The sequence below is a fragment of the Populus nigra genome, chromosome 13, assembly GCF_951802175.1.
Source record: "Populus nigra chromosome 13, ddPopNigr1.1, whole genome shotgun sequence".
NCBI classification, from domain to species: domain Eukaryota; kingdom Viridiplantae; phylum Streptophyta; class Magnoliopsida; order Malpighiales; family Salicaceae; genus Populus; species Populus nigra.
Genome location: NC_084864.1, coordinates 6740613 through 6752304, shown reverse-complemented (window position 1 = coordinate 6752304; position 11692 = coordinate 6740613). Strand labels below are relative to the sequence as shown.

The 11692-nt window shown below is 32.7% G+C and overlaps 1 protein-coding gene across 5 annotated transcripts; it reads left to right on the top strand.

Annotated features, from left to right (window-relative positions):
- The first annotated feature begins 3081 nt into the window (after positions 1-3081).
- Positions 3082-9608, top strand: LOC133671408 (ribulose-1,5 bisphosphate carboxylase/oxygenase large subunit N-methyltransferase, chloroplastic). 5 transcript variants are annotated; one of them, XM_062092178.1, is made up of 14 exons: positions 3082-3587; positions 3684-3759; positions 4428-4633; positions 4751-4837; positions 4958-5050; positions 5844-5998; positions 6088-6172; positions 6262-6348; positions 6425-6544; positions 7929-8039; positions 8118-8290; positions 8447-8479; positions 9170-9196; positions 9388-9608. In XM_062092178.1, exons 1-11 carry the CDS (start codon positions 3258-3260, stop codon positions 8283-8285), a joined length of 1518 nt encoding a protein of 505 aa, XP_061948162.1. In that variant the 5' UTR covers positions 3082-3257; the 3' UTR covers positions 8286-8290; positions 8447-8479; positions 9170-9196; positions 9388-9608. The 5 variants fall into 5 exon arrangements, with proteins under 5 accessions (XP_061948162.1, XP_061948160.1, XP_061948161.1 ...); XM_062092177.1 differs by having other exon boundaries at positions 3083-3587; positions 8391-8479; XM_062092176.1 differs by having other exon boundaries at positions 9170-9608.
- Positions 9609-11692: the final 2084 nt, after the last annotated feature.

Here is an 11692-nt window from a genome sequence, read left to right as displayed (position 1 = left end):
TGACCTACCTTCGGCTTTTCTTCCATATTTAGTGTTTTGTCACTCCGTTACAAGCAAAGTCTTTTTTATTTGGAAGGTAACATCAATATCTACAACTTTCGTGAAGAAAAGTATCTCAATTTATGTCATATTAGGGTCCAAAGCTTAGTAGAGAAATTGAGAGACAACCTATTCAGTTTTGATTTCTAAGTTCAACAAGTATAAATTCATTTCCCATGCATTTTTCCATCATTTCCAGCCACTATAAACACAAAATGCCTCTACCTATCATTATTTAACAAATTTCTTAAACCTATACTAAGGTATTCTAAAATCTCAATTATTCAAGAAAAACACAAACAAATTCAAGTGACTTAATAAGAAAGCTTGTGACCTTTTATTTCAAAACAATGAGTCAAGAGATTGAGAACAACCCCTTTTCTTCTTCTCCTTCCTTCCTTCTTTTAACATTTCCCTTCCTACTAGTAAATTCTCAAAGTTTTCTTCCTAGATCTTACTTGAAGCACTCTTAGTTTACTTACTCTCACTTTTTTTTGGATTCAAATGATGAATTTACAAGGTTTCCTCTCAATTTTCTTATAGAAGAAGAGAACCTTATGAAGTATACATTTATGTATATTAATTTGGTCAGTATACAAACTTATAAAATTAATTTCTTATTGTATATTAATTTATGCCAGTTCACATGCACAAAACCATAATTGAGTATGTATTTGTTTATGTAAAATTTTAACTCAAATAATTATTTCTTTGCTTTTCTAATTACAAGAGCGTTTGGAAATGCGGGCCAATTCGCGTTTCCAAAAAATTCAAAAATTTTGTTTTTGTTAAAAATTAACTTTTTTATGTGTTGGATCGTTTTAATATGCTGATCTCAAAAATAATTTTTAAAAAATAAAAAAAACATCATTTTGATGCATTTTGAAATGAAAAGCATTTTGAAAAATAACCGCAACCACACTCTCAAACAGGCCATAACAAGTCTGTTGTCCAACATTTACAGATCCTGAAAGATCATCCCTCTCCCCCCCTCCTATCTTTCTCACTCTCATTGCATAACCCCTTTAAGTTTTTCTGAAGTTAGCAAAAGACTTAATTGAAATTTTCAAAAATAGAGTACATGATGAAATAAAAAAAGGTTTAACATAACATCTTGCAAATAAGAACAACAAACAAAGTTTGTAGACCTAGAAATGCAAATGACCCAGAAAATACAGATGGTTAATTAACCTACTTCACAACACCTAAAGTTTTTTCTTCATATTGGCATGCAAACCATGTAATGCAAATGGTTAATTAACCTACCTCACAACACTATATGTTCACAATATTATAAACAAGAACAATACATAACACCCAAACTTTAATTCATGTATTATTAAAACATGAAATTAGTTAAATATTTGTAAAAAAAAGAAACACGTAATCAATTTTACATCACCTTTTCTTTTTGTTCCTAGACAAGTTTTCAAGATCTCATTGTTCTTATGCCTCTCAAACCATCAAATCTAAAAATAGATTCATAACAAAAATACAAAATTGTGAGAAACAATAAAAAAAATGGACTTCATTTCTTTTTTTTTCCTACAACTACAAAACAAGAAGATGCTAGATCATGTATTAATTTTGAGGAAGACAAGTACAGAAGACAAAAAAACTGTTCACAGTGATAAAAATAAAAAAATAAAAAACAAATTACCTTTTTAAACAAATCTACAAGATCATTATATTGCAGAAGCGTATTGAGTAGAAAAAAGGAAGTGAAATTATTTTTGACAGTAAAGGAGAGAAGATGGTCGGAGGAGACAAAAAGATCTCAATTTTTTTTATGAGAGAGATGAAGAATTTGACCAATCAATAAAAGATTGCAAGGTATTTTTGCTCTAATTTTTTAGATGAATTGTTGAAGTTTTGGGAAGTTTGATATTCTAATGGTTTTTTTTCTCTTTAGGATGTGTTTTGTCGGTGGATCTTAAAAAAATAAGGTGAGATGCTGTTTGCAAAGCTCAAGTATCTTGCTTTTGTTCAATCTCAGGTGTAACCTCAATTCTTAGTGGGTCCCACCAAAATAAAACTAGGTTTTAACCTAACCAAACACATATTTCTATTTCTCACTTTAAACCTCATACGCAACCATACTATCAAACATCACCTAAGTATATTAAACAAAAAGACATGACCAAGTAAAGAAAACTAAACATATGAGGATGGGGATGAAAGTAATAAAAGGACCTTTAAAATATAAATTCAAGATAACAAGGGTGAATGAAACCATTTTAAACTGGATTCATTCTTCTATGCATCTCTTTATTTTATTTTTATGTTTTATGTTTAAAAAATCCCTTTTTTTTTCTTAATATTAACCCTACCACTACATTTTTATTATCATCATTACACCTTTATGTAAGTTAATATTCCTAAAATCATTAAAAATTGACGTGTGCCACATGTTCATGTGATAAAATTATTGTTGATGTAAACTTTATTTCCCAAAATCATATTGAGAATTTGTCTACTTCAGTCCATCATTATGACTAGACCTGTCATAATTCCTAACATTATTAAAAATTAACATTTGCCACTTGTTTTTTTTTTTTGTATTTCAAATTATGTTTGAGCGCATTTTAAAAATATATTTAGCTTGAGGTATCAAATTAATTTTTTATACCTTTTAATGATTTTGAAGTGTTGATGTCAAAATTAAAAAAATATAAAAAAAATTATTTTAATGTATTTTCATGCAAATATTATTTTTAAAAAACACTTTACACCACAATATCAAACAGACACTCAAACAGACACTCAATGCAAGGTTCTTCCATAAGAATTCAAACATCCAACAATATACTAAATGGGAGCACTCAAAATTATCACATCAATGATCAATCTCATAAATATTAAAAGCAAGCACTCAACTATAGCAACAAATCAAAGTTTAGACATCGGAATATTACTGTCTCAATTCAAAATGAATACTTAACTGTAAAAGTTGATACAAATTAGGTACTAAAATATACATTATCCTGGGTGTAGTGGTGGTGAAGCTCCGTCAACCGCAACCCCACCCAAAAAAACAAAAGGTATATTTTTGTTTCCCTCCAATCCAATTCATGAAATCGACAAAAGAAAACAAATTCTTGTAATCCTCTTATCCCCACGGCACAAAAAAGAAAACAGAAAAAAAAAAAAGAAAATCTCCAAACACACAATCTTTCGCTTCTCTCAGCAATCAATCCTAAACCCTAAAAGAAAAGAAAATGGAATTCACTTGTTTACACAACAAATGCATTTCACCTTCTCTTACTGTTCTCTCTAGGGTTTCAATTTCATTTTCCAATCTTCCTAAACGCGCCGTTTCATTTCACCGGCGGCGGAGAAATTTGTGCTTTGCAACATTAGTCGATGGGAAACGTACTAGTGAAGTTGTGAGCAAAAGAGGAGGAGAAGAAGAAGACGAATTTGGGGATTTGAAGTCGTGGATGCATAAAAATGGATTGCCTCCTTGCAAAGTTGTGCTTAAAGAAAGACCTTCTCATGACAAGAAACTTCGACCTATTCATTATGTTGCTGCTAGCGAGGATCTTCAGGTCTTTTTAGGGTTTTATAATTTGTGAATTTTTTTTTGAAAATCAATTTGTTTTTTTTTCTTTATTAATTGTTGTGTGCGTTTGAGCTCTTTGCAGGCCACTGATGTGGCGGTTTCGGTGCCCAATTCGCTTGTTGTTACACTCGAGAGGGTTTTGGGAAATGAGACTCTTGGTAAGGTGTAGTGTTTTCAGCACTTTTTTGATTGTGTATTGTGCTGGGGATTTAGCTGTGGTGAATGTTCATTGTTGATTTCATGTAGTCAATTAGTGTGTTGTGAACTTAGAAAGGTTAAAATGGGTTGAGATAGTAAATTTCATTCATACTAGATAGATTATAATCTTGCTATTCTGCTCTTGCACTTGTTACCATTTATCGTACAGTTTTCCGATGCATAGTGCATGCGGAAGTTATCCTCATTCGTTATTTCAAATGGTGCAAGTCTTTTTGTGCAAGCTGTTTTAAGCTTTCAATTCTCAATCATAGGAGAAACTCCATAAAACAACAAAGATATTGTGTTTGGAATCATGTTTGTTCATGCAGTCGGTTTCTGGTAATGCTTTGAATCTGCACTGTCAACTTTATGGGAGTGTTGGTGGGGAGGGATTTGCCTCTTCTATGCCATCTTATTCAGTTTCGAGAGTATTAGCAAACAGGTAGGGAATGTATGTGTTTGTGTAAACTGTTTCTTTGCTTGACTAGATAGTGAAACCACTCAGCATGCTATAAGTGAAACCATGATAAATGTCAGTGTGACTAATTTAGGTGTTCAGCTTCCATGAAAAACTTACCTTGAACCAATTGTAAGATATTTTTTTCTGTCTGCTTGATCTTTCATATAGCGGAACTCTTAACCACAAACAAATTATCGGAATTGGCATGCTTGGCCTTATACCTGATGTATGAGAAGAAGCAAGGAAAGAAGTCATTCTGGTATCCATATATAAGGGAGCTTGATCGTCAGCGAGGTAGGGGACAGCTGGCTGTGGAATCTCCACTTTTATGGTCTGAGGCTGAATTGGCTTACCTGACTGGTAGCCCAACTAAGGTACTATATATGCTTTGTGATCATTTGAATTCTGGCACATTATTTTATTGATCTCCTTTATAAATAAAATTGATGCTATGCTCCATGGTTAAGACTAGATTTATGTTGGTGAAGTAGGCTGAAGTTCTTGACAGGGCAGATGGAATTAAAAGAGAATATGAGGAGCTAGACACTGTTTGGTTCATGGCTGGTTCTCTATTTCAGGTTATACCTTTGTTGTTTCCAATTTGAAAGCTCTCTACAATATGTCCTTGCTACTTTCTTCAAAGAGATTTAATATTGTTACCTTCTGACATTCTTTTGATATCCATGTCCATATTGCAGCAATATCCATATGATATACCTACTGAAGCCTTTCCCTTTGAGATTTTTAAACAAGCTTTTGTAGCCATTCAATCCTGTGTGGTGCATTTACAGGTATATTTGCCCTGCTAGCAGAGCGATAACACATGTGTCATTTCCCCCCCATGTACTATCATGGTGGGGGACTTAGTTCAGCTTGAATTGGTTGATAGTACAGAGTAAAGTATACACCAATTATGAAGGCTCATAATATGTGTTTTACTTTTAAAACATCCTCCTACAACATATGATTAGTAGAATAGGTAATACAATACAATTGGTACATAAATTTGTTCTTTTTGTGAGTGGTTATTCTATTGTCCGGTTTTTCCATATCTTTTTCTTCACAGTAAGTAATGTTTTCCTTTTCACAAGTAATAATTCTTTCTATCTATCCTTCTACATCTTCTTTTCTGTCAGTTTGGCTATTATCATGGGGTGATCTTGGACTCCTTTTGAGCTTACAATTGCTGCTTTCTAAGGCATGAACATTAGCCTTTGTGCATCTTCTTCTCTGTTGTTACTACCTTGCTCTTTCTCGGGCCATTTCATCTTAGCTCTGTGCCATACATTATGCTTGATTTATACAGAATTTGATGGATGCCATGTGGACTGTGGCTGCCTCAAAATCATGAGCGCAGTTGTTTTGTCATGAAGTGTATTCATTGTAAATGTTAAGCAATGTTAAGCAATCCGCGTATGCCATTTAAGTTGCTTTTATTTCTGATTTTGTTGCTCTTCTGAGTTCTGCTAATTTGCTGCATTTCTTTGCTATGCTAGCTTAGGATGTCTATTGTGGTGGTTTTTAGATATAGCTATTTTTGAATAAGTCAATCTGATTGATCTAATGATGCTCTTAAATGTTCAGAAAGTCAGTTTGGCTCGAAGATTTGCTTTGGTTCCTCTTGGACCACCTTTGCTAGCATACAGTAGCAACTGCAAGGCAATGTTAACTGCTGTTGATGGTGCTGTTGAATTAGTGGTTGATCGACCATACAAGGCTGGGGAGCCCATTGTTGTATGGTATGTAAATTGCTTTGATGGCCTTAATTTCATTTTGTTCTGCAGGACTCGGTTTTTTTCATTAAGAAATTTGAAATTTGCATTTTCAGGTGTGGGCCACAGCCAAATTCAAAATTGCTTTTAAACTATGGCTTTGTTGATGAAGATAATCCTTATGACCGAATAGCAGTTGAGGTGATCTTAATTTTCCCCCTTCTGTATTGAAATATTCATATTTTTGGATGTTATCTGTATTGATATGTATTATGTACTGTATGATCCAGGCAGCACTGAACACTGAGGACCCTCAGTATCAGGACAAGAGAATGGTTGCTCAAAGAAATGGGAAATTGTCAGTACAAGTTTTTCAAGTATGAAACAAATTTTCCTGCGTAGGTTATTGTATCGGTCTCTTCTTTCAGATCTTTTAATCTGTCCCTGCTGCAGGTCTACGCTGGAAAGGAAAAAGAAGCCGTGTCAGATATTCTTCCTTATTTGCGATTGGGATATGTATCAGATCCTTCTGAAATGCAATCTGTAATTTCTTCTCAAGGTCCAGTTTGTCCAGTAAGTTCATTTTTTTTCAAATCATATGTAATTTTTATTTTTGGATGTTTAGTGTGGTGAATGCATCCCCATTTTCTTTCTTTTGTTTATTCTTTTTTATGGTAAGAAATCAGGATTCATCAATATTGTTCCTATCACTCTTAAGCTTTGGTCAATTGATTTTTACTAAAATTTGGAATCCATGCTAATCATGCTTTATGCAGAGATCAATGATTTTTAGGAGGGATAATTGCTCTATTAATATGCGAACTTCACACTTTTTTTCAATTAAGTACATGAACTTCAATTTTTTTTGTTTGAGTGTACCGACTTTTTTAAAAATTTCAATGAAGTAATTTGGTCCACCTTCCATCAATTCTTCTGTTATTTTGATGACATGCCATTTTCTCTTAAATTGTTATTGGTACTCCAACTTTCGTTTTATGTCAATCATGTACAACAACTTTAATCCTTTTCATTTTGATACACCAACATTTTTTTTTATTCCAATCAAGTACATTTTTTAATTGACCAGGTTCCTTTACTTAGGTAATTTTTTTTAACGTGTTCTCTTTGTCATGATTCCATCCACTTTCCATTTATGTTGCAATCATATGATATTCATTTATTTGGTTAAAATTATAAATATTTTAATTAAATCAATAATTTATTTTTTAATGTTAGTTAATTATAAAATAGTTTTTATTCTTTATTTAAATGATTTACCAAAGAGTTTATTTTAGTTTTTTACAAGCATTTATTTTAATTTAAAATATTTAATTTATTAAAATAATCTTATTTTAGATGGTTCTTTTACTAAATAAAACTCACATTAGAAAATGAAAAATTGACTGAAGTACTTTATTGGAACAATAAAAAATGTTGGTGTGTCAAAATGAAAAATATTAAAGTTCTTATACTTGATTGATGTAAACCAAAAGTTGGAGTACCAACAACGATTTAAGGACAAATATATCATCAAATAATTGAAGAATTGACGAATGATGATCTGAAGTATTTGATTGAAATTTTTGAAAAAGTTGGTATACCCAAAAAATAAAAATAAATCAAATTTCATGTATTAAATTGTGAAAAGGTGTAAAGTTAGTGTCCTAATAATGCAATTATCTCATTTTTAGGATTTATGGTTGGACTTGTATGGGTATGGCAAAGCTTCGTGAGCTAACCTTAGCTGCCATGTCATGAGGAGAGCTTTGTCTTTTAGTTTTTTTTCTTTTTATTCTTGCAATATGAGCATTATGGAGCAAGGTCTGGTAAATTGTGATGGATTTTACCTATGCCTATGACTCTTGGAGATCTATATTTAATGAAATTCGTATGGACTTGCTCTAGTTAAATGGAACATGGTTCCTATCTTCCTAAGATTCACTCTGAAATTGCTTAGCTGTTACAGGTAAGCCCTTGTATGGAACAAGCAGTGTTAGATCAGCTTACTGTTTATTTTAGAACGCGCCTTGCTGGCTATTGTACCAGCATAAGTGAAGATGAGTTGATGGTAAGACTTTACCAACCCCATTGATAGTCTAATGTGCTGGTGATAGAGGTTTAATCCAAAATAATTTTGCTGCACTAGTTGGCAGATCCTAACTTGAACCCCAAGAAGCGAGTGGCTACTCAGCTTGTTAGATTGGAAAAGAAAATGCTGAAGGCATGCTTGCAGGCTACAGTTGATTTGATAAACCAGTTACCTGATCACACCATGCCTCCATGCCCAGCTCCTTATGCCCCTTTATTGAAATGAAAAAGGTATATCTTACTTTCTCTCTCCCTGCTGTATGTTTACTTCTCACATGTTTGCTTATTGTATACATCTTAACTCATCTTAACTTGGATCAACTTGGTGTAGATAACATTATTTGTGCATGGATTGTGTGGAATAAGAAGTTACTTTGCTGTCCTCAGGGTCATGGATTCCAAACGAGGAATATAAACCAGGTTAGTGGAATGGAGCCTCCACACATTGCTTTTGATGAATGCTTTCATGAACAACGCTGTGACTGTTAAAACTAAGGGATAACATGTCTTTGTGCAGAGGATCATTATTCTGATCACATAAACCAGCTGAACTGTTACAGTTATTATTAGTACTTAGTCTGTTTGGAAGTGTGGTTACGGTTACTTTTCAAAGTGTTTTTCGTGCTGAAATACATTAAAATAATGTTTTTTTATTTTTTAAAAATTAATTTTTAGCAAAAAAAAAAAATAATAATTTTGGGAACGCGGTTTGCACCGCGTTCTCAAACAGAGTGGTATGTGATAAGTTGTTGTTTGTCTTTATGGGTGAAGCTCAAAAGGCCAATTTCAATTGTTTGGTTTCTTGTGCAATTATTGAATTTGTGATGGCATGTTAACGGAAAAAATGATTTTGGAAAGAATCAAAAGAATTATTGAATATGGAAAATCACATATCTTATAAGGATGAAAATTTAATTTGAAGAATCTTGGACAAGTTATTGCAAAACCTATATTTATAGTTTCTGGAGTGATAAATGGGGTGAAAGGGGAATTTTGAATGTTTTGCATCATTTGCTGATATATATATATATTTCCCCATACAAGTCAGAACTGGCTTATTAATCACTTGGCCTTGTGTCCTCAATAATTTCAGTTTTTTTCGTTTTACAGGTAGATGCATTTTGGATACTGCTCAAGGTAACCAATGAGTACAACTAGTTTTACAGCCTCTAGCATATGCCTTTAATAAGTAGTCACGTTTATTCTATTCAACTGATTGGAAGCTATTGGGTCCGTTTAATAATTTGTTCATAAGCCTAGATCAACCACTGCATCTTTCTACTTTGACTTGGACATTTTTTCACCTGGTTTTTTTCCCTCGTCTCCAGACCAGTTATAGTGCACTAGCACTTGAAAAGGGGAGAGCTAATATCTACAAAAAAAAAAAAAAAAAAAAACCCAGCATTTTCTTGTATGTCTATAGATAACTTGGCCATTCATGGCATATTGAGTAAATTGTAAATGCAGGGCTGGATGAATAAAGTTAACTGAACCTTGTTTCGGTGATTTGTGTACATTCGTTTTCTTTTTATGAAACGTGCTTTATATATTCTGAGTTGAGAACCTCTATTATTACTGTGGTCTTGGATCCATTTCAATTGTCAGGTTTCGTTCTGGCTACTATAGATTCTGTATACAAGAGAACACGTTGAAAGTTTGAAGTTTGCACAATGTTGCAGGAAGATGAAGGATGTCCAAGAATTAGGCAGTCGAAAATCCAAATTACCAGCGGAGTGAACAAAAGCAATATGAACTAAATAAAAATAAATAGTAATGATTTTCATCATCGCTGGGATTTAGGCAGAAAGTGCTGTCGAACTCTAATTTAGTTGGTTTAGGTTTGTTTGAGAGTGTTGTGGCAGTTACAGTTTAAATATAAGATTATTTTTTTTTAAATTATTTTTGATATTAGTTTATTAAAATAATTTAAAAATACTAAAAAAAATTATTTTAAATAAAAAAAGTGTAAAATTTTTAGAAATGCTGGTTGGAACGAGTTCAAAATATAGAAAGGGCATAAATAGGATAAATTGATCCTTTTCCAATTCCCAATTATGGGAAGTTAAAAGGAAAAAAAATTATATGAGCTGTGATGCTTGAAAGAAGGTTTGTTTGTTTTAAAAATATTTTTTAAAAAGTTTAAAATTTATTATTATTTTTTTTGTTTAAAATTAAAATCTTAATATCTTTAAATTGTTTTAAATTATTTTGATAAGTTAATATTAAAAAGTAAAATAAATATTATTTTGAAAATAAAAAACATTTAAAAAGGTACATAACATGTTCTTAATCACGGGTGCAATTTGGTTCTCCACAATCTCCAATGACCTTCCTTGGCTGTGGATTATCTGGACCTTTGTCTAGCTTCTCTGACGTAAAGGACAACCAGCCATCCCAAAAACCAGCAGGATAATATTCATGCGGAAAGGAACGGAGTAGGCATTGCTCATTTTATGCGATTGATGACAGATCACACATTGCTTATTTATATATATAAAAGGCCAACAGAACGCCTCCGGTAAATAGCTGCTTACTTTTCTTGTTTAGATTATGGAGGACACGGAGGTAGCAAAATATGACGAATGAAGATGAGTGTTGAATAGGCTCCTAAACGAGTCAATTCAGCAAGGACTGAGTTTGATTCAATCCCTAGGTGCCACATTAACGAAGAAGCTAAAGAAGGGCTGCACTTTAGTTAAGCAGCATAAGAAATGTGCAATGGTTTAATAGAGAGATGTCCTCGCATTACCTTCCATGGTAGGAAATGCTTGTGTGGTTAGAGGATGGCTCATTCTGAGTTTTACTCAAGAACGACTAGTGATATATATATATATATATATATATATATATATATATATATATATATATATATATATATATATATATATATATATATATATATTAATCCTTCTTTTTAAGTGTGGGAAAGAGAAGATCAGTACCCGCGAGTCCAAATGGAATTGGAACGCCTCTCCAACCAAGATCATCCTTTTGGTAACCGGGTGCTTTTACCTCCAGTGATGATAATTGAGTTGTTGACAATTACCCAAGCACACTCAATATGGGAGTTGGGTTTTGGCATTGAAGGTAAAATTTTCCACTTCATTTCATCATCTAGCATATAAACATCGCTATACACTACCTGAAACTTTGCAGAATCTAAAAGCTATATCATATACAGTAACATGGACAATGAGAGAGAGCAGTTTGCTCAAATCTAATATTGTCAAATGAAGCAAAATGATCAACCTGTGTACCTCATTCCTTCGAGACCATTTGAAAATAGGGACCCAAGTTTAGGCATGAAGTCACCTCTTGACCTCCAATGACAGAAAAGATGATCATTGACTGCAATAAGCAACAAGTAGATGTTTATTACTGGTAGTTAGTGAATTATTGTTAAAAGTCATGTCATCAAAGTGACATTCATTGTTATGGTACAGAAGGTAATTATTATATTATCATAAACGAGGGGGATTTTTCATAGGAGATGAATAATTGAAGATTAATAATCAAAACAGAATCTCGATCCTAATTTCGAACATAAATGAGGGCAGCAAGCAGACCTGTGGCCCTCCATGGGAACAGGTACTTCAGAGAGCCACTACTTCTCTAATGCATTTCCATCTTTTA

What these genes read in the sequence shown, in the direction of transcription:
- LOC133671408 (XM_062092178.1), top strand. Translation starts at nt 3,258, where the DNA reads ATGGAATTCACTTGTTTACACAACAAATGCATTTCACCTTCTCTTACT. An exon ending in CCTGTGTGGTGCATTTACAG is followed by an intron (nt 5,051 to 5,843) that starts GTATATTTGCCC and finishes TTAAATGTTCAG; the next exon opens with AAAGTCAGTTTGGCTCGAAG. An exon ending in GGGGAGCCCATTGTTGTATG is followed by an intron (nt 5,999 to 6,087) that starts GTATGTAAATTG and finishes TTGCATTTTCAG; the next exon opens with GTGTGGGCCACAGCCAAATT.